At 65.6% G+C, this 25,440-nt stretch overlaps 1 protein-coding gene across 1 annotated transcript; it reads left to right on the top strand.

Moving 5' to 3' along the window:
• Positions 1–5,274: 5,274 nt before the first annotated feature.
• Positions 5,275–25,371, top strand: GNAI2 (G protein subunit alpha i2). The gene is made up of 9 exons (XM_045857165.1): positions 5,275–5,539; positions 18,645–18,687; positions 18,917–19,058; positions 19,230–19,390; positions 22,129–22,257; positions 22,667–22,796; positions 22,923–23,076; positions 23,625–23,838; positions 24,388–25,371. Exons 1-8 carry the CDS (start codon positions 5,422–5,424, stop codon positions 23,813–23,815), a joined length of 1,068 nt encoding a protein of 355 aa, XP_045713121.1. The 5' UTR covers positions 5,275–5,421; the 3' UTR covers positions 23,816–23,838; positions 24,388–25,371.
• The last annotated feature ends 69 nt before the right edge of the window (positions 25,372–25,440 follow it).

The following is a 25,440-nucleotide window of genomic DNA, read 5'->3' as shown; positions in this document are numbered from 1 at the left end:
TTGCCCACAGGAGACACTTCATAGAGCCAGAGGGAACTTGAAAATAGATCATGTCAGTCTACCTTCACACCCTCAGATGGTTCCCATCACACTTGGAACAAAGTTCAAACTTTTCCCTGCCCCGTAGCCCTGAGGACCTGGCCTCTGCTGACTGCCCCCGGGCGTCAGCCCACAGCCTGGCCCGTGTTGTAACACCGTGCTGGTCTGCACCTCGGGCCTTCAGGCCTTCAGCTGGCTGATAGCATCTCGAAAGCTCCCTCCAGGAGCCTGAAGCAGTCCCTGCGAGTCACTCCTCCGTGTAGCTGGTCGCATTTGCTCCTTCCAGTGAACCTCCAGGGCTCAGCGACCATCCCACCCCTTCTCCCGGTCCTTATCTACAGGAGACCCAGAGCCTAGCTAGCTGAGTCTTGGAGACACCTCATGGGCTGCTTGCTATTGTGTCACCTTTCTTAGGGCTCTTTTTGCTCCTTCATTAAATTAAATTCCAGGAAGCAATGCTAATGAAGGCCCTAACGAGTCACGGGAGAGGCTACCAGCCCTGGCCTTTGGGCAGCGTGGCAGGGAGGGCTATGCAACCAGGTGAGCAGAGCAGTGGCTCCTGGGATAGGGGTGATTATCGCTTCCCAGGCCCTCGAAGGACCCTGCGTTTCCCAGGGGAGGTGGCCTTTAGAGACTACGCGTGTGGCAGGCACACTGGCAAGTTGAGCCATGAACTCTTCAAGGACAAGGAGCGGGGCTCAGCTTAGACCTTGGCCCCAAAGCCCCCAGAGCACCCTGGGTGACCTCCCAAGGCATGTCCCCAGGCATGTCACCCTGAGTGCCAAGACCAGTTGGATCTGCAGGGCTGGACGTGCGTGGCCTGGCCGGCTTGGGGATGCGAGGTCCAGCTGCAGGCTCCGCCCCACCCCTCCTCAACCTGCCCCGGGGACTGGAGAAGTCTCCGCCTGCGGGCTCTTCAGTGATGCTCGTGACAGACCTCTCGCGCTGCGGTCCCTCTCACTCTCATTATTCTGGTCAGGCTGGCCTCCCTTCCGTTTCAGGAACGCCCAGTCCCTTCTTGCCCTAGGGTCTTTGTACTTTCTGTCGCCTCTGCCTGTCACTCTTCTGGCTTGTCAGAAAGGTGGTCCCTCCTCATCATTCACAGGCTCCTTCCTCAGACTGTTCCCTCCTGCATATACTCCCAGTGGCCCTTGTGTCGGCCCTGTTGGTTCCTGTTGGTTGTCTCCAAAACCGAGCAGCTCAGCACGTTCACCTTGTTTGGCCTGTGCTCCTGGAGCCCCGGGTTTCTCGGCACAGTAGGGTCTCAGTAAACTCCAGATGACCCTCCTCCCGGATTCTCCTCCCCCCACCCTCATTCATGTCAGGTGAAACCCCCTAGCTTATCCAGAAACTTCTGTCAAGGAGTGCGGGGGGCCTGAGCCCTCCAAGACAAAGACAATTGTCTCTGAAGGAGGTGAACAAGCAGGAAGGGGACCCTGGGCCCCAGGCCTCCCGGCCTTGGTGCTGTTTGGGAGGACAGGTTTGAAGGAAGGGCCGGAGTGGACAGTGTAGCTGACTCCAATCTCAGAGCTGCTGCAGGGCTAAGAGGAAGGGGGAAGTGCAGGGGGCAGGCCAGGGGGTGGAGCCTGGCTGGAGCCGCTGAGGTCCACAGGCAGAAGCTTGCTGGGCCCTGTGTGCCAAGCTGTGAGGTGGTGGTCACAGGGCCTTGCCAGAACTCCCTGCCACCCAGGAGCCATGGAGGTGGAGTGGTCAGGATCTTGGCTCCGGGGATCCCTGGGGGGTTCTGCCTGTTCCTTCAGGGTGGGGTAGACACACCCATCCCGAAACTGCCTTTGGGGAAGTGCCGGCAGCTTCCCCTTCCTAGAGCCTGCAGGCCGGGTGTCTGTCACGGCCCACGGAGGGGTCTCGGCTCCTCAGGGTCGGAACCTGGGAGACGCTGGACCTGCTCTTGGGCCTGTGGTCAGTCCCAAGGCTCTTCCGGCTTTCCAGTGAGCTGGCAGCTGCCGCTTCTCCCTTCCAGCTGAAGTGCCACCTTCAGTTTGGCTGGATGTCATTTTACTGACTTTATGGTCTAGTCCAGGAGGTGTGGGGCTGGCGGGCGCTGGTCCATGTCATATTGCCTCTGGCTAGGAGCCCGCCCACCTGTGCCGCCCGCACGATGTCTCTCAAAAGGACTCCCGGGTCCCTGAGTGTGAAGGAAGCAGGGGCCCATGACGGCCCTCACCGGAGGGCCCGACTGTGGATGGGTCCTGGCCTCTTCTGGCCTCAGCTGCCTCGGCTGCCGGGCCAGGGAGTCCTCCACCTCTGACCCTTCATTTGCCCCCCGGACCTTCCCCAGAGCCGGCCTCCCAGTCCCACCTCCCCGTCCCCTCTTCCTGAACTGTCCTTCCTCAGTGCACTTCTCCCTCCGCACGCACACATCACCATCACCTCCACCGAGGGGCTCCCCGACCTTCCCTTCTTCCTTCTTCGCACGCACCACCCACTGGGGCCGATGTTTTCACAGTGTCTGCAGGGTTAGCTGTTCACCCCTCTCCCAGCTCCAGGAGAAGGGCCCCCTGCAAGGGTAAAGTAGAGTGTGTGTGATTTGTTCATTTAATTTGGCAAATATTTAGCCACCCTCCAGGACTAGGCTGCAAGGGACGTGGAGTCAGAGACCCGGTGTGGCCGAGACTCAGCACCAGGACCCTGGGGTCTGGCTGGGGAGGAGGCAGCCGAGGACACTGGGAGTCAGAGAAGCCCAGCCCCAACCAGGGAAGGAGCGATGGGGAGGAGGGGTGAGTGGGGAGGGGACGGGGACTGCAGGGCACGTCAGAATGCTGCAGTGCTGGCATGCGGTTGGTGGAGGGAGGAGAACCTTGGACGGGGACAGACCTGTGGGGCCTCGGAGAAATTACTGTTATAACCACTCCCCCCTATTGAGGGCTTCCCACAGGCCATGTGCATTCTGAACATCTCACCTACCTTTCCTCCTTTGTCCTGACCTCAGCCAGTGCAGTGGGTAGATAATGATCTCAGGCCCATTTTTACTGACGAGAAAACTGAGGCACAGGGAGTTTCTAGTACTTGTCCAACGTAATATGCAGCTGGCAAGTTTGCAGACTGCTCCCCAGAACCCTTGCGGTCAGCTTCCACCCCAGCACCTCTGCCTCCTACACCATCCAAAGCGGTGTGTATGGGCTGTAGCCTCAGGGCACTGGGGAGCCACAGGAGGTTTGTGGGCAAGGGAGTGATGTGATTTCCGTCGGCAGGTTCCCCTTTGGGGCCATGTAGAGGATGGATTATAGGAGAAACACAAGAGCCCAGGAGAAGGCTGGAGGCCTAGGATAAGGGACTGTGGAGACTCAGAAGGGACCGGGACACATTTGAAAGGGAGTTGAGGAGGGGAAGACATTGACAAGGCACAGGGTGGGGCGGTCATGGCTCCGGACTGGGAGCGCTCACAAAGTCAGGGCTGCAAGAGCAGCGCCAGCAGGGGAGTCCCAAGTGTCTAGTGTCAGGGCAGTGTGGGACTCACAGGGCCAGCGGTCAGGAGAGAAGCTGGGCGGGGGGTGGCTGTGTGGGGTCTGGGTCCCTGAAGAGGAGGTATGTGACTAGAGTAGCAAATGCAGGCCTAGCCCTAGCCCTGGGGACCCCCTTGGAGCTGAAGACCGAGCAGTCCAACCAGGCGGGGTAGAAGCAGAGGGTGCTGGACTCGAGGAAAAACACTGAACTGGAAGGGAGTGGCTAGCCAGTGGGGAGGGTGCAAGGACCACAGGGCCTGGGCTGGGGCTTGGGTAGGCCATACTCCCTGGGGGCCCCATCCTGCCCCTCCTCCATGGATTGGGGTCTGTGTCTGCCCACCTCTGGTAAACCAGGCCTCCAAGGAGCTGACAGGTTCTCCCTGTTGCCCGGCAACTGCAAGAGCTGTTGGCTGTTGCTAGGAGCAGGCTGGGAGGCCAGAGGAGGGAGGATCGGCTCTCAAGCATGGGGAGGAGCTGGTGGGGGAAGAGGCAAGGCCTGGAGCTGGTTTGTAGTCTGTGTGGGGACAGGCTGTGTGTGCCCATCTATAGCGGCCTGCGGATTAGAGGCGTAAATCAAGCACGCCCTGAGTGTCTGTGTCCCTGGGTGGGCATTAGGCGTCTTCACCGTGTTTGCTGCATGCTTTTGGCGGTGCCTGCCTGAGCTTTGGCTCCAGGAAGCAAGGAGCCTAGAAGGAACCATTGGCGGACTTACAAGGCAACGGCTCCTCAACAAGGGAGCTCTTCAGATAGAGATACAGAGACACTCCGAGGAGAGCAGACAGCCCGGGGACCGGGAGCTGGAACGAGATGTGTGCCGGCGGGGGGGGTCCTGTGCTGCAGAGGGGGTTGTGCGTGGCCAAGCACTGGTGGTGGCCAGCTCCCCTCCTGGCTTTGTGGGCCTTCCTGGTCTTTGGGCTGCAGTCTCCCCAGCTGTCCCACTAGAAATGCTGCTGTGTCCACCCCACCTTTGCCCAGTCACAGGGCTGCAGCCACGGTCCAGTGGAAAGGCCTTAAGATCATGGCCACTATGTTTCTAGAAGTCAGGTGGCGTCTCTCTCCCTCCTCTCTCTTCTTCTCCTTTGGGTCCCGGCTGCAGAGTTCCAGGCTGGAGTCCAGAATGGCTACCTGCAGGAGGATACCACCTGGAAGATCAGAGGAGGGTGGATACGTCTTGGAAAACTAGAGAAGGCCCCCCCAGCAAAGGGGTAGAAATGGTAATAGACTTTATTTTTAAATGCAACCCAGAAAGAGAAGGGGCCAAATCCTCCTTAGGACGGAGAAAGCCGCAGTCCAGAGGATCCGGGCTCTGTGGGTCCCGAACCAAGTTGATTGGATTCATTAACTTTAACAAGTGAAGAGGACCCGCCTTCTCCACCCTCCTCACGCAACTCGCAGAAGCTCCGAGTTCTGGTTCCCGCGAGGTGCAGCGGATCCTCGCCCTCCCGCGGCAAGATCCTCCCGCCCCCGCCGTCCAGCAGCTGAGCCCCAGGCGCTCCGCACCCAATCCCAGCCCGGCCTCCCGGTAGCCCGCCCTGAGTCCAATCTCTCTGGGCTGGCTTTACCGCTACCGCTCTCTCTTTCTGCGTGGCTCCGCCCCCAGCCCGGCCGGAGCCTGGGCTGCGCCTAACTTCTCCTTTGCTCCGCCCTCGAGCCAATCACCGGCCCAGAATACCTCGTGGCCCCGCCCCTAGGCCAGCCCCGGCCCAGTCCCGGGCCTGGCTCTCTCCAGCCCCACCCCTGGCCCGCCCCGCCGTCGGTGCGCGGAGTCCTGGGAGGCACCGCCCGCAGACGCTCGGAACTACCGACCCGAGAGCTACCCGGAGAGGGCCGGCGGCGGGAGCGGAGTGGGTCGCGCGGGGCCGAGCCGGGCCGGGGGCCGTGTGGGGGCCGGGCGGCGGCCGGGCCGGCGGACGGCGGGATGGGCTGCACCGTGAGCGCCGAGGACAAGGCGGCGGCCGAGCGCTCCAAGATGATCGACAAGAATCTGCGGGAAGACGGAGAGAAGGCAGCGCGGGAGGTGAAGTTGCTGCTGTTGGGTGAGGCCGCGCCCTGCGCCGGGACCCCGGATTCCCGGCCCAAACCCCCAACCAGGACTTTGATTTCCAGGCTCGGGCTTCGAACTCCCACACTCGGCCTGGACTCCCACACCTGGATTTGAACTCCCAGACCTGGCCTGGCCAGGACACCCAAATAATGGTTCAAAACTCTCGGTTGGCCTAGACCTCAGATCCATGGCCCAGACTCTAGATAAATCAGGCCCTCAACTCACCCCAGACCCCAAGCCCCAAAGCCAGCCACTAGCACCTCAACGTAAGGGGCCCAGAACCCTGCTTGGCCATCCGCCCTTGCTGACCAACCTCACGGGCCCTCAGACCCCCTGCCTTGTCCTCCTAGCCTTCCCTAGATTTTACCTGAACCCTCAGAACCCCAGTCAGCCCCCACCCTCCGGCACCACCTGTTATCTCCACCTGCTCCCCTATTCCCATTGGGCATGAGTATCCCTGGGGCCCCTGCCAGGCCCCCAGCCATTCCCTCCTTTCCCCTCTGTGCCCCATCCCTGCTCTGGACCCTGTATCCACCTGTGCACCCTGACCCCAAGGGGACCTCTCAATTGGGAAGCCATGACTGCTCACGAGCCCTCTCTGCAACTAGAACCCTCAAACCTTCAGAGACCCCAACTCTGTGCCTCTGGCCCCCCAGGTCCCTCTCTGCACACATCAGCCCTCAAGCCCAGCTGCTCCCCCTCCCTTAAGTCCTCTCCCACACTCTGGCCTTCCCCAGAGCCCCCCACCTCTCTTGCATCGGTGGGCCGGGCTGGGAGGAGAGGGCCTCGACCCCCAAGGGGCTGGACTGAGGCGCCACTGGGCCTGCCGAGGGAGGAGGCCAGGCCTTGGCTTCCCAGGGCGATAGCGATGGCTATCTGTCTCCTGGCCTCGGAGCCCCGTCCGGGCCCGGGAGGGAAGGTCTGGGGAGTAGGAGGGAGTGTGGAGGAGTTTGGGTTGTGAAGCCTTCAAGGCCAGGGAAGATGGTGGCTGCTTGGGAGGTGGGGGAAGTGGAAGTGGTAAGACGGCCGACATGTCGCTGCCCTGGCGGGCCGGCCCAGCAGATCTGCTGACGGCTGCTGGGCTTCCCGCACCCCTCGGGGCAGAAAGGCCGGGAGTGGGTGGGCCTGTCGGGTCCTGAGGCCCTGTGAGGAGGGAGTCTCGGACCAGCCGGCTGAGGAGTTGGGGTGCCAGATGGGGGTGGGCCTCTGAGGTGGACTCTTTCTTGCAAAGACTCTGGGTCCCGTAGCTTTGTCCCCATCCAGCCTCCCGCTGGGAGCAGGTGTGGTGCCTTGTGGCGGTCCGACTTGGGGGAGGTGTCAGGGTTGGGGGAGGGAGGCCCCTGCAGCAGCACTGGAGGCCGGATAGTGTATGGGGGGTGTGGCCCCTCATCCCCAGAGCTGCTGTGGGGTCCCCAGGTTGCGAAAAGTGGAGCTTTTCCTTCTGGGCGTGCGGCCGAGAGACGGCGTGTCTTCCGTCATCCGCCCATCTGTTGACTGTCCCTGGGGGCCTGGCCTTGGGGGCACAGCCCTGGAGGTTTCAAAATGGCATCCGCTTCTCCACTGCGGGAGGAAGAGAAGGGGCGGGAAGGGGCGGCGGCCCAGCCTTCTGGGCTGTTTTGCGTCGGGCGCTTGCCTCTTCCTGTCTCTGCTGTGAGTGCGGCAGCGGGTGGGTGTCGCCTCGGTGGAATGCCCGCCCGTCGCCCGCTGGGCCTGGGACAGTGTCTTCAGCACTGCCGCCTCCCCGTTCCTGGCCAGGGGCCTCTGGGCAGCCCCGTCCCAGGCCGATCTGGGCTGTGGCGGGGCCGGGGGCACTAGGCCCCTGGCCTGTTCCTGTCCCAACCTGACCCCGTCCCACCAGTCTGGCTCCTAGGAGCCCAGCTCAGGTGTTGGGCCTAGCCACCTCTCCCACACTGGGCCAGCTTCACCAGGGTTGCAGGGTCCGGCTCAGCATTTTCTAGGCTGGGGAGTCCATCTTAGCATCCTGCCCGTCCCGCTTTGCTTTCTCTGTGAAACGGGCTCCCCGGGTTTGGGCTGGAGTTGTGCCTGGGCCCAGGGTGAGGAGGCTGGGGGCCTCATGGAGGTCCCTGTAGGAGGGTGGGGCGGGCGCTGAGACCCTGCAAAGGATGCACTGCCACGGGCTGGGAGACCAAGCTCTGCCTAAATTCAGGACCCGACCTGCCCAGCCTGTGAGTGTCCTGGCTGGCCATCCCTTGCCCACCCAGGTGCGGGAGGTGACGGGAGCCGGCTGGGGCAGCTTCTGAGTGCTGGGCGCCCGTCCCACATAGCGGGAAGGACTCTGTCCAGGCAACGGGACTCGGGCTGGGTGATTGCCAGCCCTCCTCCCCAGCCAGAACCGCGCCTGCTGCCCCACCCGCACGCTGGCTCCTTGGAGTCGTGGGCAGAGCTGCCAGCGGGACGGTCCTGGCGCTGTCACCTGCACAGAGGCAGATGTGGTGCACGCTGGTGAGAGGTTTCTTCCTGGCAGCTGGGGGGGCAGAGTTGTTGATGCCAGCCCTACTCCAGGGACACCCCCCACCCATTATCCCCAGGGGGAGTTTGGGGTCTTGGGCTGGGCACTAGAGGGAAGGGAGCCAGAGCCTGTACTTGGGGGCGTCTCTGACTTCCGACGGGCTTGTGCGGGCAGCCTGCTGCCAGGGGGACAGAGGCAGTGCCCTCGTGGGCACTGGTGCTCTCCACTTCCCGCCTCCTCCTCCAGACTCTGCTCGGGGACCGCGGTCCTTGACAGCCCCGTCCCCGAGGCTGGGAAGCACCTCCTCTGGCCCCGGGTGCTCCTGCTTCCCCCATCAGCTTCCCCCATCAGAGCCTGGTGTTCGTCCGGGGCTCAGCTGCCTGCCCTCGAGACCTCACTGGTGGGCGGGGCTGAGCCTCCTGTGCTGAGCTCGGAGCCTGGCACCTCTCGGGCGCTTCTTGTCTGTCTGCTCAGTGGAGGGAGAGCTGCTGATCTGAACTTGGCCTTGAGGAGGGTGGGTAGCTGGAGGAGTAAGATGCGCCTGGCATGTCGTGGGCAGGCGGGAGGGAAGAGCTCAGTGTAGGGCCCAGGACCGGGACTGGGGGGGACGCGGAGACTTAGGTTTTTTCCTTCCCGTCTCGCCAAAGGCCGTGCTGGCGCCTCAGAGACAGCAGCCCTCGCCCCACCATGCCGAACTCTTGCTGACCAATCTGCAGCTTGTCACAGGCACGGCGCACAGTAGGGACGCCGGCTGTCCCTGTTGGAGTGTGGCTCCGTGTTCCTCCTTCAGCTCAGGCTCTGTGGGGCCTGGTGCAGGCCCGTCTGGCCCCTGGAGTCAGACCAGAGCGGCGCCGCAGGAAGGGCGTTTGGTGGCCTTTGTCCTGTCTGCGTCTCTGCCTCTGCGAAGGGCCTGGCCGCTGTAGGTGCCTGTTGTGTGTGTGTGTGAAAAGAACAAGCTATTGGGCACGTGGGGAACAGGGACAAGTCATCCTGGGGCTGCCGCCTGGGGCACGCTGGCTGACTGGCTGGGTGGAGTCTAACGGCGCCATGAGAGCGGGGGTGCTTCCTGGAGGAGGAGTCCTCTGGGTTGTCTTGGAAAATGAGCGACGGTTGCTAGGGCCAGACACTGGGGGCAAAGGGACCAGCTCGGCAAGGGCTGCGCAGTGGCGAGGGCAGAGACTGAGGGAACCTAGCTTAGGTTCCCGAGCCCTTGGGGATGGGGGCGTTTCCTGGCCTGGGGTAGGAGGGCTCACCCTCCCTGGACCAGCTCCTGGGGTCATCAGATCTGGGTTCGAGTCCCAGCCCCACCTAGTGCGCTGGATGAGAAAGCCAGCCACAGGTGAAGTCCCGGTAGGCTCCCCATCCGCGCCGCGGGCGCAGGGTGCCTGGCTGCAGCCGCAGGTGTGGTGAGGGCAGCAGCGCCCCGGAGTCTGCAGGTGTGAAACTGGGGCGGGGTGGGGCAGGGTGGGGCGGGGTGGGGAGAGGCCTTCGGTGACTCCTGCAGAGCCGAGGTCGGTAGGGAGGGGTCTCGCTGGCGCAGAGGCAGCCTGGCCCCTGTATGAAGTTCCGGGGGAACCCCCTCCCTTGACCTCAAGCAGCTGCTGACGGCAAGTGGGGAGACAGAGGCGTGGCGCCACCTAGAGTGACAGGCTGTCCTGGGGACCTTAAGCCCAAACCCTGGGGGCTGAGCGGTCTTCCTGAGGGTCTGGGGACCCGGCCCACCTCCAGCCCCTCTGGTCCCCCCAACAGCCTCTCCATCCAGGCTGGAGCTCATTAGCATTTGAATGGGGGCGGGGCAGCTTGGCCTCGGAGCCTCTTCTTCCCACCCCTCCCCCAGGCCGGGCTGGGCTTTGTCTTTGAGAGCGGGCTGAGAGAGCGAGGCTCTGAGCCACTTCTGAACCCCTCTGCCTGCAGCCTGCCCCTGCCCCACGCTGGTGGGGGCAGCCTGAGAGCGCTAGGGATGCCCCCGAGCCAGGAGCCTGGGTGAAACCGGGCGGCTTTGCAAAGGAAGTGACGCTGGAGCTCAGCTGAGGGGGTGGGGGGGTGGGGAGAGAACCCCAGGCGGAGGGCCGCGCGGTGGAGGGGACCGAGAGAATGAGGCCGTTGTGGTCGGGGGTGGAAGTCAGGGCAGCTGGGGAGCGCAGGCCTCCACGCCAGGCCCAGGCGGCCCCGAGCCACCCATGGTGCCCGAGTCCGGGCCTGGGCTGCCAGATGGGGGCTGGCGCGGTCAGGGGCCCCCCAGGCTTGGGCAGCCTGTCAGGTCTGTCCCAGCGGTCCCTCGGCCGCCAGCACTGCAGGGGCCGGCCCTCAGGTGGCTGGAGCACGCCGGTCCTGTATCCCCTGCCCTGGAGCTCGGTTTCCGGCCCGGCCTCTCTTGGCCTTTGTCTCCAAGAGCCACCCGTTCTTTTGGCAGGAACAGGGTGGAGGGAGCCTTGTCCACATAAGCTCTTAGCCACTGAGGGACAGCCCGTGTCCCACCACAGCCCCTGGCAGCAGGCGAGACAGCCTGACCCGGAGCCTGGTGCTGTGGGGGAGGCAGGACTGGGGAGGTGGGGGCGGGAGTCCCAGCCTCGGGTTTGGTGGGAGGGAAGGGGTCATCGGGCGCCCCTCCTGGGAATGCCCTACACGGTGCCCTGGGGACCAGGCCCTCCACGGTGGTGGCCCTGGTACCTGAGGCATCCCCTCTCTCAGCCTGAGGACCAGGTGGGGCTGCCTCTGGCCCACTCTGTGAGCCTAGAGCTCTTGTTCTTACTAAACCCCAACCCGCCCTCACCCCCACCCCAGCACTGCCTCTTGGGGCTGTGGCTATATTGGCGGTTTGGAAGGAATGAGCTCCCCAGAATAACCAAACATTTAAAAGTATATATATATATTTATTTAGAGAGAGGGGAAGGGCGGGAGAAGGAGAGGGAGAGAAACACGGATGTGAGAAAGACACATCGACCTGGTTGCCCATCATATCGGGACCAAACCTGCAACCTAGGCACGTGACCTGACTGGGAATCGAACCCTCCACCTTTGGGTTTGCAAGACAGCGCCCGACCAGCTGAGCCACCTGGCTGGGGCTGAGTAATCGAACATTTGCTGGGCACTCCTGCATGCACGTCCGAGGCTTGGCTGCGAGTGCCAGGCCCGTGTGAGCCGGAGCCTGAAGGTGATCGTGGAGAAGGTGTCCTTGTGGCTTGGTGCGTTCCGGGGTGTCCGTGGTGGCACCTGTGTCCCGGGCAGGAGGCGGGGTGGGGGGGCACTGGAGTCTGCGTGGCAGGGCTGGGCCTCTCGGGGAAGTGGTGTCCGCACCAGAGGAAAAGGAGGAAGCAGCTGGAGGAGGAGGAGCCCAAAAGAGGAAGAGGCCAGAGGCCCGCTCCTGCCCTGGGCTGGGAGCGGGAGGGCGAGCCCCGTCAACCTGGGGACCCAGCAGGTGAGCCCTAGTGGCTCGGGCTCGCCCACGCACCCGCCTGGGCTGTGCCCTGCTGGTGCGCACGGGGCTGGAGTCGGCCCGGGAGGCCCCGTCCCTCGTCCTGCCCCAGCGAGCCCTGGGCCTAGCATCCCGGGGAAGGTGGCGCCTCCGAGGAGGATTCCTGGCCCCTCCTTTGACCACAGGAAGTGGTGGCTGGGAGAGGGACGCCGGCCGGAGCGCTTGCAGGAAAGCAGAGGGCTGCTCCTGCGTTCCCCAGCGGCCATCGCCCTGCAGAGCCGGAAGGCCGGCCGCAGGACGAGATGAATGCCCGGAAACGGAGCGGCAGCCCCCGGGGTTAGCGCACTCCGGGCTTCCCCTGCCCGGCGGTGGACAGAGGGCCCCTTGGTCCAGACGGAGGAGTCCCTCCTGCTACTCCTCCCTGGGCCTGGGGTGCCCTCCCTTGGCCTCTGGGGACCCCAGCAGCTGCCTCTGAGTGCGCCTTGACTGTCGAGCAGGGCCGCGTCTCACTCCGTCCTGGGAGCCTGGGGCCGGCATCACCCTCGTTTCACTGGCGGGGAAACTGAGCCTGGGGGACAGGACACGGCTCCCCCTCAGGAGTCGGTGCCCAGCTGGCGAGAACTGATGAGTCAGGACGGCGGCAGGCGCCGCGGGTGCCCATGTGTTCTGCGTGTGCCTGGCCGGGGACCCGTCTCGGGGGCCCCGTTCCTCTTTTGGGAGACTGAAAGGGGACAGTCTGTCCCAGAGGGTGGGCCCTGGGATGTCGCCTGAACCGTTTTCTGCTCAAAGCCAGAAATCGGCGAGTGGCCACAGGCGACCTCGCCCTGCCTCCCCTCCCGGCCCATGTCCCCTCCTCGGCAGTGTCCCCTCGGGGCCCCCGGCAGGCAGCCGAGCGCGTCACTGTGCTCTCCCATTGTGCTTGTTCCCCTGCCCTCCCACCCCCGTGCCAGGCTTAGGGGGTCTGCGCCCGGCCCGAGGCTGTCCGAGTCCCGGGTGGGTCCCCCGCTTGGGCGGAAGATGGGGAGTCGTCCGCAGGAGGAGGAGAGCGTGTTCCCTTGGAGGGCTCCCCCGTGAGCGCAGGCTGCGGCGGGCTTGTGCGTGGGGCTGCGTGGCGGCAGGGTGTGCCTGGTGTGGGCTGGCCACGGCGTGACAGGTGCCGAGGTGCCGCTCGTGCCCCTCGGCCTCTGCGTCCGAGTTTGGTGGCCCTCCCCTCCCCAGGGAGGCTCCCAGGGGCGCTGCCCTGTGTGGCCAGGCCTCTCTGGGCTGCGAGGCCACACGGAGCAGAGAGCAGGCGTCCTCTTGCAGGCACTAGAGGCCCCCAACCCCCTGTGACTCCCGCAGTCCTCTTTCCTCTCTGCGCGCCCAGGGCTGGGTCCCCAACGCCCGCGGTCTCGGCATGGGGCCGTGGCTCGTGGGCACCGACAAGCTGCTGGCTGGGGCTGGACCCGGGGGCAGTCTGGGGTGAGTGTGGGGTCCCCGGCAGGGCCCGGGGCAGGCCCGGTGCTTGGCACTCTCCCTTGAGGAGGGTGCTTTCTAGGTGGGGCCACTGAGGCCCAGGCACCGGGCATCCCCCCCGCCCTGCCCCGGGGCACCCGCAGGGTCTAGGGAGGAGAGCTGGGCTTTAGATTCCTTGAAAACAGTAACGGGATTCCGCACCTGAAGAAGCATCAGGAAGGGGGCTGTGCCTCGTGGTGGCCTGGCTCCTTGTGTGACCCGCGCCCTCTCCAGCCTGTCCGACTCCTGTTGAGGCTGAGACCGGTGCCCTTAAGGGCCGACAGTGACGGGGTCCCAGGGCCTCCCGGCCGGCCTTCTCACCCACTGCCTCGGTCCCCTCTGCACCACGGGAGAGCTCTGGTTTGGCCGAGGACGGCAGGCTCCAGTGCTGAGAGCGCCCCTGACGGACATCTGGAACCCCTGGAAGCCACTGGAGGCCGCCCAAGTGGCAGGGATGGGGTGGGGGTTAGGGGGCTGGGTGGGAGTTCTGGGCTTGTCAGGGCCTCTAGGGAAGGCAAGGCCCCCCCACGGGTGGGGTGTCACAGGGCCCACCGGAGACTCTCACAGTGCCGGACCGTGCTGAGCCTCCTCAGAGGGAGTGAGGGGCGGGAACGGAGTAGCACCTGGGGGAAGGAAGCGCCGCCAGGGGCAGGCCTTGGAGGGCCTTTGTCTGGCCGGCCCTCCCCCTCCCCCCTCCCGCCCGTTCCCATTGTTCCCCGTGTGCGGTGGCTTGGAGGCAGAGGGCTTCCCAGGCTCAGGAGTGGGTGGGTGGGTGGGTGGGTGGGGGAGGGCCCAGGCCCCTCCCCCAGAGGCCCCTGGCCAAGGCTGCTTTTCAGAAACAGATGCTCCCAGCGCCGCCCAGCCCCCACTGCCTCCACCGGGCCTCCGGCTGCCGGGCTCCCCCTGGTGGCGGCTGCCGGGCTCCCCCTGGTGGCGGCAGGTCCGCAACCCCGAGGCTGCAGGGGAGGGGCGGGATCTCCGGGGGCCGAACCTCGGACGGCGCCCTCGGACGGCGCTGGAGACGTGGCGCCTTCCCGGGACGGGAGCGGGAAGCGCTGCCAGGGTGCCTTTGGGTGGGCTTGTCGGGGTCACCCCCACCTTCCCCCGTGCCCCACGGGGGTAGGCCAGGCCGGGGCGTTGTGGCAGTGGGGGGCGGGCCTGGCGCTGTGGGTTTGAGCTGGGCCGCTGCCCAAGTCTACCCTGTGGTCACGGCCACTGCCGCTTCTGCGAGCCTCTGCCTGGGGCCTGCCACGTCAGCTGGCGGCGCTCCCTGCCCCCTGGCGGTCCCGGGGAGCCCACCGGCACCGGCACCGGGGCCTCTGCGGAGAGCCTTGCCCCAGCCTGCGCGGCCCTCTGAGCGCAGGCGTCGGTGGACGGTGCTCACTCGCTGTGAGCCTCCGCGGGGCAGGAGCGCCGGGTCGGGTCGTGGGGACGGGAAGTGGCGAACTCCGAGCAAAAAGCCAGCGGGGCAGTCAGTGCGCGGCTCCCCCTCCCTCCCGCCCCAGGTTACACAAGCCCCGCAGGGAACCGCCGCTGCTGAGTCAGCCCCTCAGCGGCCGGCCGGTCATCGCCCTCCCCGTGCTTTGTCTAAAAGCCTGAGACGCTCCTTCCGACCCGGCAGGCCGCTCTGCAGGTTGTGGTTGCAGTGGCCCGTGCGGCTGAGCAGCCCTGGGCTGCAGGGCTCATTTCGAGCGCTTTGGGGAGATCCGCATCTTCCGGAGGGTAGAGAGTCACACTAATAACTTTTATCTGACCGCTCCCCGTGCGCCAGGCTCCTGAGAACAGCCTCCTCTTTCATCCTCGCCCCTCTCCTGGGAGGAGGTAATGGTGGTGTCCTGTTTCACAGACGGGGTGCCAGGACCCATAGGAAGGGGCTGACGCTCTGGGAGACCTGGGTGTGGGGAGTCGGCCCGGGCACCGGGGCTGTGTCAAGCCTGGCCCTTCTAGGCTTGGCAGTCTCTGCAGAGGGGACGCTGAGGCCAGAGAGGACGGTGGCATGTCACGGCCTCCCAGCAGGGCACAGCCTTGTCTGAGTGGGCGGTAGAGGGCCCAGGATGGACAGGTGGCGGTGACCTGAATGCTGCATCCAGCAGCTGGACCGGTGGCCGTGTCGCAGAGGCCCCACTGGCCCTGTTCAGACAGGTGGCCTGGTACTATCCCCCTTCCCCCATCTGTTCCCTCCCCCGCTGGGGCTCCGCGCTCCCAGAGTGGAAGCAGATGTTCTCAGGCAGCCGCTGCCACCCAGCACATCAGGGCAATTACTGCCCCCCCTGCTGGGGCCCGGCAGCTGCGCCCTGGGGCAGGGGCTGCAGCGCCGCCTCCCTGGGTGAGAGGAGGCGTGGCCCAGCGGGAACGCTGCCGGCCACCCCGGAGTCTCTGCGGGCTCCTCTGGTCTCACGCAGCTGGACACGGAGTGCCTGGGGGGCCCTCTGTGTCAGGAGGCTCCGCCGCCTTCTGTTGAGGTCCCCTCCCCTGCACCTTTGCAGCAATCTGGAGCCAGTGAGTCAAGCCCCCGCCTCCCAGGGGAAGGGACAGAGCTGCGGGGGGTGCACCGAGTGCCCAGGATCAGCAAGGCACAGACACCCTTTGATTTTTTTTTAAAAGATTTTATTTATTTATTTTTTAGAGAGGGAAGGGAGGGGGGAGAGAGAGAGAGAGAGAAACATCCATGTGCGGTTGCTGGGGGCCGTGGCCTGCAACCCAGGCATGTGCCCTGACTGGGAATCAAACCTGCGATGCTTTGGTTCACAGCCCACGCTCAATCCACTGAGCTACGCCAGCCAGGGCGTCGCAAACACCCTTTGACCCTATATGACAGGGAGTGCTGCAGGCCACGATGGAAAGGGGGGCCCGCTGGAGGGGTGACCGGGGAGACCGGTGGGCTGCCCAAGAACCAGGGCCCTTGTCCAACCTGTTCCACCGGGGGTCAGGCTGGGGTCCCACCCACCTCGGCCTCTGGCCCCCCCATCAGCCCTAGCTGCTCCTGGGCCGTGCCCCTGATTCTGAGCCTGTGGTTCCCGGCTCCCTGCCTGGCCGCCAGCACCACACCCTTGTCCCACCACTCCATCCCACCTGAGTCCAGGGATGAGGGCTCTGTGACCTTGGTTTGTCCACCTGTCAAATGGGGGTCTTTCTGCAGTGACCCCTGCTCGGGGCAGAGAATGGCCTCCTAACTCTTAGAGTGTGAGACCAAGGGAGACTGAGGCTCGCAGGGGAAGTGGGCCGTCAGCCGGCTGGGGCGGGGAGCAGGCACCCTGGCCCCAGCCCGGCTTGCCAGGTGCTGCCTGTCTCAGTGTTGGCCTGGCCCCCCTGCCCCGTTAGGAAAATCAGGGGGATGCAAAGCGATCCTGTGCCGTGTTCCTTGTCGCTGGGCAGGGCCGCCACCTGGCCCATACCACCTACCCAAGGGCCAGGCAGGGCAGCTGGTGCTTCCGGGGTGCAAGGGTCCCAAAGTTACACAAGGACAACCCTCACCCTGACCTCCGGTGCCCTGGAGAGCTGTCACTCTGAGTGTGGGTTCACCCGGCGGGGTTGGTCTGACCCGTTCCTGCACACCCTTGACCCCCGATGCCCCGCCAGGCCCCCGACCTTGGCCGGGACTCCGTGGCTCGTGGTTCCTCCCCTGCCTACGGCACGCTCCCTCCTTCTGCTCTGCGGGACACGCGCCTGGGTGGGAAGGACACTCGGGCGGTCGGTCACCAGGCCCTCTCCCCACGTCCCTGCTCGGCAGGCGGGGTGTGAGTGTGCTGGGTCCTGGCTGCTCCCGGGCTGTGCGCCGTGGCGGTGGGGGGCTGCCCCCTGAGCCCCGCCCGTGCCCAGCGGCATACCCCCAGTGCCCCAGCTGGGCCAACAGAGAGGCTCGCTGCCTCCCTGCACATCTGCCACTGCCAGTGCTCGGCGGTCCTGGGAAGCAGGCCCGGGGCAGCCAGAAGCCCGTGGTTCCCGGCAGCTGGTGGTGCCTGTGAGGAGAGCCCAGACCCTCCTCGGGGAGACCACTGGGCTGGGGACACACCCAGGGCCACCCCTCTGGGGGCGAGGCTGCACCTCCGCCTTTCCTGGTAACATGCAGATCAGGGGCACAAGGTGGGGCAGGTGCGGGTGGGCGGGGCCTGCTGCTGCGTGGAGGGTGGGGGGCGCTGCAGACTTGGAGGCACGGAGTGAGCCCAGGGTCTGGCCGCAGCCCAGGGCTCTTGGGGCGGCTTAGAGGCACTGCCTGGCGGGCCACACAGGGGACCACAACCTGTGGCTGCCGGCTCTCGGTGTCCTCCCTCCCTTGTCAGGAGGGGAGAGAGCCGAACCGCCCCGCCCCGCCGGGGGGCTGTGGGGTTCGGGTACCAGCGGGCGTGACCGGTGCAGAGCGGCATGCGACAGAGTGGGCGCCCCCCGGCCTTGGCCGCCGTGGTCACTGTCGTGCCGTCTGTGCGGCTCGGGCCAGTTTGTGTGCGAGCCACTTCGTCGTCCGGGGTGTCTTTCCCCCAGGGGGCGTCAGTCCTTGAGTCCGGCCTGCCCGCCAACCCCTCCCCGCCCAGAACTGAGCTGCGCAGAGTGGCCCACCTGCCACAGTGATCGGGAGGGTCGGGACACACGCCTGGGTCAGGTGTGCCCAGCAGTGCAGGCAGAAAGGCCCGCGGGTGGCAAGAGGCAGGCCTGGCACATGCAGCCGCGACCGGCAGCCTTGGGGCCGGAGTGGTGGGGATGGTGGGCAAAGGCTCTGGGCGAGAGGGGCCCCGCCCCCGCCCCGTCTGTCCCCTGGTCCCCAAGCTCCCCTGCACAGACCCCCAGGCAAATGCAGCTTCCCCAGCCGGCGCCCTCCAGTCTGGCTCTGTGTGCGGCCGCGGAGCTGGGAACTGGCTGTTTTCTCACAGCCTCCCTCAGGGGCTGAGCCATAATTTGAGAAGGGCCGGGCAGGCCGGGCGTCCTGGCCCCACATGCTCCCCTGCCCTTCCAAATCCCGGCCGCGTGGTCTCGGGGCCCCACTTGACTTCTCGGGGCCGCCCTGTCCTCGTCTGTCCAACGGGACAGGGGCCGTGTCTCCTCGTGTCTGTGCGTCTACCGTGGCCCTCACGGGAAGCGCTGGCCGCAGGGAAGTACAGGGCGGCTCTGCCAGGCCAGCGAAGCCCCTTGTCGGTGCGGTGGGCACGCGGGCGCGTGTGTGTGTGTGTGTGTGTGTCACACTGCCTGTCTCCCAGGGCCCGGTCCCTCTCTGCTCAGGGCAGACCTGGGCCTAGCAGACCAAGGGCTTGGCCTTGTGTGAGGCCGTGCCCACCCACTAGGGCCCCTGGCAGCTCCGGCTGAGCGGGAGGAGGGCCGCTGCCCCGCCGGCGAGCACGGGGCGCCTTCCCGCCAGCTCTGCCCAGGCCCCGTGCTGCTGGTGAGCGCCAGCCGCAGAGCCCGCATGTGTGTGAGGACGGGGCGACTTCTGCGAGCGCAGCCCCAGGCTCCAGCCAGAGCCCCTGGGCTCAGGCAGGCGGTAGAGGGGCACGGTCGGCTGTGGAGCTTGTGAGAGGCCAAGGTCCGGGGGAAGTCGGGGCGTCTCGGTTGCCTTGGCCGCCGTGGCCCTGCCAACCACAGCCCTGGTGGCTCCGCCGCCGGCCGGGCCCAACCGCACGCGCCGTCCAGAGGTGCGGTCGGTCGGGTGGGGCGGGTGCTGCCTGCAGGAGTGCGGGGTAGCTGGGCAGCCCCCGGCCGGCTCCCTGACCGCCTGTGCCCTTCTTCCAGGTGCGGGCGAGTCGGGGAAGAGCACCATCGTCAAGCAGATGAAGTAAGTGCTGGGTGCGGAGGCGGCCGCCACGCTCGCCTTTCCCCCCCTCCTCCTCCTCGCAGCCGGCCGGGACCTTCCCAGAGGCAGCCGGCCGGCCGTCCTCAGGGCCCAGTGGGTTGGGGCGGTTTTGTCCTCTCTGAAGTACATCCCTGCAGGGCCCAACAGCCCCACGTGGCCACGTGTGACCCCTGTGGCCTGTACACACTGACCCCTGACCCCCGGCTGCCAGGATCATCCACGAGGACGGCTACTCGGAGGAGGAATGCCGGCAGTACCGGGCGGTCGTCTACAGCAACACCATCCAGTCCATCATGGCCATCGTCAAGGCCATGAGCAACCTGCAGATTGACTTTGCCGATCAGTCCCGCCAGGTATGTGGGCCCCCCCGAACGGCTGCCTGCCTCCCAAAAGGAGGGCCAGCCGTGTCCTGGGAAACCTGAGGATTCCCTGGCCGAGGGCCCGGTCCGGAGGCCTCCCTGCCCCCGACAGGTGGGGCGGGGGTGCGCCCCTGTGACGGGCTGACCGCCCGCTGCTGTGCCCAGGACGACGCCAAGCAGCTGTTCGCACTGGCCAGCGCGGCCGAGGAGCAGGGCGTGCTCCCCGAGGACCTGTCCAGCATCATCCGGAGGCTCTGGGCTGACCACGGCGTGCAGGCCTGCTTCAGCCGCTCCCGGGAGTACCAGCTCAACGACTCCGCCGCCTAGTGAGTGCCCGGGCCGGGCGGGGCGGCCACGGGCGGGGCCGAGGGCCCGCAGGAGCACCCTCGGAAGCGTGCCACTAGTCCCTGGGGCTGGTGACTGGCAGCAGGGGCCCTGGTGGGCCAGGGTTTGGGTCGGAAGGCACGGTCCCTCAAGGCCGGGAGGTCCCCTGGTGCTCAGTTGGCTAGAGCGTCATCCCAGGACACCCAGGTGGAGGGTTTGACTCCTGGTCGGGGCACATGTGAGAGTCAACCAACGCACACCTCAGTAAGTGGAGCAGCAAATTGATGTTCCTTTCTTCTCTCTTTCTCTCTCTAAAAAATCAATTAAACCCCAGCTGGTGTGGCTCAGTGGATTGAGCCCCGGCCTGCGAACCAAAGGGTCACTGGATCGATTCCCAGTCAGGGCACATGCCTGGGTTGCAGGCCAGGTCCCCAGTGGGGGGCATGCAAGAGGCAACCGCATATTGATGTTTCTCTTTCTCTCTTTCTCCTTCCCTGCCCCTCTCTCTCTAAAAATAAATACATGAAATCTTTTTTTAAAAATTAGTTAAAACACAAAAAAGGCCAGGCAGGGCGGCTCACAGAGTCCATCCCCCCGGCCAGTCATGTCTTATCTGCCCTCACACACAACCTCACACACAACCACTCTGAAGACACATTCGCTGCCACCTGCTCCATGCCAGGTTCTGTGCAAGGCCTGGGGACACGGGGGGGGGGGGCGGGGGGGGAGCAGACAGGTCCCCAAGCAGTGACAACGTTCGGTGTCCATGTTCTGATGGGTCAGTGTTGGGGTAGGTCCCGAGAGGCGCTGTCGCAGTGATACTCTGAACTTGACTTAGTGGGGAGGTATGGGAAAGGCCCTCGGGCAGGGGCACGGCGTGGGCCGGCACCTGGGGTGGGAGAGTGCTGGCGGGGCATGAGGTCACAGCGGGGGGTTTGTGCTGTCTAGGGAGGGAGACACCAGGGGGAGGGGATGGCCTGGGAGGTGACAGATGTGTGTGGGTTGCAGCCCAGGACTTCAGCTCTGACTCTTGCTGGCTCCTAGCTGAGCCCGGGACTCAGGCGGGCAATCACAGGGGGTCCGGGAGTCCCAGAGGCCCCACCCACAGGGCGATGCCCTGACCTCCGTCCCTGAGGCGCCTGCCTTACGTCGAGCCTGGTGCGGGGTACCGAGTACCCCACAGGAATAGCACAGACAGGCTGGCCGCCAGCGCTGATGGCTGCAGGGCTCTGGGGGACACCCACGGGTCCTGGATGGTGCCACCCAGATAGGTTGCCGACCCTGGACTCCCCCCTCCCCTCTCCTCCCTCCCTGCTCAAGCCCATCACCGGTGTCTGCCCGTCAAATCCTGAGCCTGGCCGGTGAGGGGCGGGACCTCGGGAAGGTGGGTGGGAGGCGGTGGTACCTGGCCCTGGTTCCTGAGCCCCGCCCAGTTACACAGATGGCCTCCCCCAGCCGCCCCGCTCAGGACCGAAGGAGGACGAGGACAGGCCCAGGTCTGAGCCCCCTCGTGAGCGCACTCCCCCTCAGGAGCTGCGCGGCCAGTCATGCACGGCGGCGTCCAGGCCTTGGCGCTGCCCCGGCACCAGCAGAGCGTGTGGGTCCGAGAGGCGGGGAGGTGAGCCCTGTCCACCACTGCCACCTCAGGGCCAAGGCCACTTGAGGAGGGTGGGCACAGAGCCACCTTCCAGGCCACTCGCCCCGCCCCCCTCGTCCCATTCTTCACTCCCCGCCAGGCACCTGCTGTGTGCCCCGCGCCCTTCCGGTGGGGGCTCAGCCGGGACCGCGGGCCCTGCTCTCCTGGGCAGGTTTCCAACGTGTCGGGATCGCCCAGGGTGGGAGTGGATTGGAACCCCACAGGGGGCAGGGGTGTGCGCCCCCTCCCTTCGCAGCCATCCTCCCAGGCTGCCACGGGGCAGGGAGCCCCCTGGGCGAGCCTCCGTGCTGCGGAGAAGGGAGAGACTGGCCTGGAACCACCACGGGGCCTCCAGGCCGGAGGCTCTCGGTAGGGGGCGGGACTTGGTATGGAGGTCACAGCCCATGCGTCACGGTCCCCCATGGCCCTTCCTGTTTTTCTGTTCTGTCTCTTTGTCTCTGAGGTCATTTCCCTCTGGCCAAGCTGCTGGTGGCAGCCGAGGGCTGGCCCCGGCTGCTGTGCCCCAAGAGTGAGGCGTCAGCACAGCAGGCATTGGGCGGCCGCCGGGAGGCCTGGGCCCGGCCCCCAGAGCACACCGGGGTTACTGAGACAGGCCGCAGCGCTGGCCCCGGGGCCCCGCCGGGGAGGTTCGGTATTATATTAATTAAGGGAGCTGGTAATGTGGAGCCCCTGGGACCTCTGCCAAGCAGGCGCCCTCCCCTGAGGAGCCCAAGTTTTATTGGGTGCTGGGCAAAGAGCCCACTGGGCCCGGCAGGCCCCAACCTGTCCAGCCCCGCGTCAAGGGACACGCCGGGTTGCTCTGCGGCTGACGCCATAATTGCGCCGATTAGTGTCCCAAACGCCTCACTGAAGAGCTCCCCTGCCCCCTCCCGCCCCCTCCCCTGCAGCTCCCATACACTGGATCCTGCCCAAGGCGGGCCTGACTCGGGCTGGGGGGACTTCGCTGCCCCCCCCCGGCCTGAGCCACAGGTGCGACGGGTTTTCTCATCCGAGCCGTGAACGTAATGCAGGGTCCGGGTGAGAAGGCCCCGGGCTGGCCTCCGTTGACCCCCCCGGGCCCCCCGCCCCGCCCCCGCCCTGCAGCTACCTGAACGACCTGGAGCGCATCGCGCAGAGCGACTACGTCCCCACGCAGCAGGACGTGCTGCGGACCCGCGTGAAGACCACGGGCATCGTGGAGACCCACTTCACCTTCAAGGACTTGCACTTCAAGTGAGTGGGCAGGGTGCGGAGGCAGGGCCTGCCGGCCTTCGAGGTGCCGGAGGGAGGGACCCCCCTCCCGGGCCGGCTCGTGGCTGTGTTGGGAGCCAGGGGCTCGTCCAGGCCCCCCACCCCACTCCGAGGCCCCCGAGGCCGTGCCCTCGCCAGCGGCTCCCGTCCTCTGCGGCGCCTGCCCACGTGGCCAGGGCCGGCCCTGCTGACCAGCCCCCACCACGATCCTGCTGGGCCAGACCCTCCCTAGCCCGGGGCCAGGGGGATGGGGGACAAGTGTGGAGGGTTCCGTGAAGGTTGTCCCACTCCGCTGAGCAGGCCTCTGTCCTCGGTGGCCAGCCTATGAGATGGGGCCGGAAGCCTCTCCCAGAACCCCGTTCTCTGGAGTAAGGCAACCCCGTGTCCACAGGATGTTCGACGTGGGCGGGCAGCGGTCTGAGCGAAAGAAGTGGATCCACTGCTTTGAGGGCGTCACGGCCATCATCTTCTGCGTAGCCTTGAGCGCCTATGACCTGGTGCTGGCCGAGGACGAGGAGATGGTGAGGGGCTCAGAGGCCGTGGTCGGGCGGGGCGGGGCGGGGCCGGGCGGGGCGGGGCAAGAGGGCGGGGCAAGGGGGCGGGCCCTGCCGGGGCTGTCTGACCGCCCTACCACGCCCCGCCCTCAGAACCGCATGCACGAGAGCATGAAGCTCTTCGACAGCATCTGCAACAACAAGTGGTTCACGGACACGTCCATCATCCTCTTCCTCAACAAGAAGGACCTGTTCGAGGAGAAGATCACACACAGCCCCCTGACCATCTGCTTCCCCGAGTACACAGGTATGGGGGCCGGGCCTCTGGGGGGCGGGGGGCGGCGACCAGGTTGCCCGCGAGCGCCCCCTGCTGGACAGAAGTGGGGCCCTTGGTCCCACTGGTGCTCCCTGGGCACATGTGCGGCCCTTCTTCCTTCCCACCCTGGGCTATGGACCTCATATACGTGAATGGGGGCATCACCCTCCGCACACGCAGATGTGTGTGTGCACTCACAATACAGTCATCCTACCCTGGCTGGTGTGGCTCGGTGGATTGAGTGCTGGCCTGCGAACCAAAAGGTCACCGGTTCGATTCCAGGTCGGGGCACATCCTGGGGTTGCGGGCCAGGTCCCCTGTTGGGGACACGTGAGAGGCAACCGATTGGCGTATCTCTTGCACATCGATGTTTCTCTCCCTCTCTCCCTCCCTTCCCTTCTCTCTAAAAATAAATAAGTCAAGTCTTACCCAACAACAACACCGCCGTCTTGTGTACACGGCACACGCCCGTCGGTGCCCGTGGGGCCGGCCCGCCTGCCGCCCACGCGGCACTAGTCCCCACGCTCTGTCCCCCGCAGGCGCCAACAAGTACGATGAGGCGTCCAGCTACATCCAGAGCAAGTTCGAGGACCTCAACAAGCGCAAGGACACCAAGGAGATCTACACGCACTTCACGTGCGCCACCGACACCAAGAACGTGCAGTTCGTGTTCGACGCCGTCACCGACGTCATCATCAAGAACAACCTGAAGGACTGCGGCCTCTTCTGAGGGGCCGCCGACCTGGCAGGACGGTGAGCCAGAGGGGGGCCCCGGCGGGCAGCTGGGGGGGTGGTCACCGTGGGGCCGCTGAGCCCAGAGAAGGGACGGAGAGGGTGGGGACCCAGAGTGCCCGTAGGAGAGCAGAGGACAAAGGTCACGTGGGCTGCTGAGGCAGGAGGGCCGCGGAGTGGAGGGCGCAGCGGAGCTGGCACAGGCGGGGCCGGGCTCTGTTCCGCCCGGTGGTCCAGGCAGCAGGAGCACCCGGCTGGCCGACCTTCCTGGGAAAAACTCACTTCCTCACCCACAGCCCATTGGCCTGCCCTGAAAGAGGCTGGGTGGCTGGGGGGCCTCACCACCTTGCCACTCAGTGTGGGCAGCTCTGTGCTCCTCCCTGAGGGTCCCCGGGAGGGGGCAGGACTGTGCCACTACTCAGGCCCCCGCCCCCACGTAACCCAGTGACTGACACTGGCTCCTGGGTGGTAGCAAGAGGGTGGAAAAAAAGGACAGGGTCATGGTCTAGGAAGGCGGGGGGAGAGTCACACATGGCTCCCTCCCGACCCATGCCTGTCCCCCACCTCCAGGGCCACCGCCGACTCTGCGCCCCCCAGCCTGAGGAAGACGGGGACAAGAGGACCAAGATCTCCACCTGTCCCCCCCCCCAGCCGCTTTTCTCCTCTCTCTCTGTTCTTGGCTCCCCCCACTCCCCCTCCCTCAGTTCTAGAGACTCGGGGGAGGGGTTGCCACAGGCCTCCCTGTCCAAAGCCCACTCTTTCCCCAGGTGCTGGGGACGGCCTCGGCACCCCCTTCCTGGGCGTTCGTTCTGGTTTTAACCCTTGTCGTGTTCTGTGACGGGGGAGGGGAGCACATGCTGAGTCTCCCAAGACCTGTGTCTGGAGGGGCACCCACTTCTCCAGCCTGGGACCCCTGGCTTCGCCCAACACCAGCCCCTGACCCAGCCCAAGTCCAAAATGTTTACAGGGAGCCTCCCACCCACCCACCCACCCACCCCCGCCCCGCCGCTCGGAGGCCCCAAAGGAAAAGCACAAGACGCGTGTGATGCCACCGTTCCTGGAGACCACAGTTTGCCTGCTCGTTCTCGTAGCTTTTTAAAAAAAAAAACAAACAAAGTAAAGGAAAAAAACCTGCAAACCTAAAACACTTTTTAGTGGAAAACTATTTAAAACTGTCTGATCCTGACCAGACCAGCTCCCACCCAGCCCCATTCCAGCGATTCCGTGCCTTGAGTGTGTCCGCGTGTTTACACCCGCCCACTCCTGCTGGTGCCCCACGCGGGCCGCGCCCCCGCCCTGCCCTCCACACCGCGGGCCCAAGGGCTGTTCCAGACAACCCCCGATGTCTTGGAAGGCCGCTCCAGCAGCCCTGGGCCCCGGCTCCATTAACCTACACGTAGCTCCTTAGCGCTAACCTAGGAACCACCGCTGCCTGCTGAGGGGCCACGTCCCTCATGCCCTCCCCCCAGGTCGGGCGTTGAACACTTCCTTGCTTTTTTCACGTTTTATGGAATTGTTCACCTGGTTTGAAATAATAAAATGTAGAAAGAAAAATACCAAGAACTGCTTGACTTTCTCTGGGGAGAGGCGGGCAGAGACCCCCCGCAGGTGTGCTGTGGTGAT

Source organism: Phyllostomus hastatus, unplaced genomic scaffold (genome assembly GCF_019186645.2).
Source record: "Phyllostomus hastatus isolate PE091 unplaced genomic scaffold, TTU_PhHast_1.1 phas_scaffold_129, whole genome shotgun sequence".
Lineage (NCBI taxonomy): Eukaryota > Metazoa > Chordata > Mammalia > Chiroptera > Phyllostomidae > Phyllostomus > Phyllostomus hastatus.
Note: the sequence above shows the minus strand (reverse complement) of the source record. Positions and strands in the feature narration are given on the sequence as shown.

Coding starts and splice junctions, on each gene's coding strand:
- GNAI2 (XM_045857165.1), top strand. CDS start 5,422: ATGGGCTGCACCGTGAGCGCCGAGGACAAGGCGGCGGCCGAGCGCTCC. Junction 19,059..19,229: donor TTGCCGATCAGTCCCGCCAG/GTATGTGGGCCC, acceptor TGCTGTGCCCAG/GACGACGCCAAGCAGCTGTT. Junction 23,077..23,624: donor CTGCTTCCCCGAGTACACAG/GTATGGGGGCCG, acceptor TGTCCCCCGCAG/GCGCCAACAAGTACGATGAG.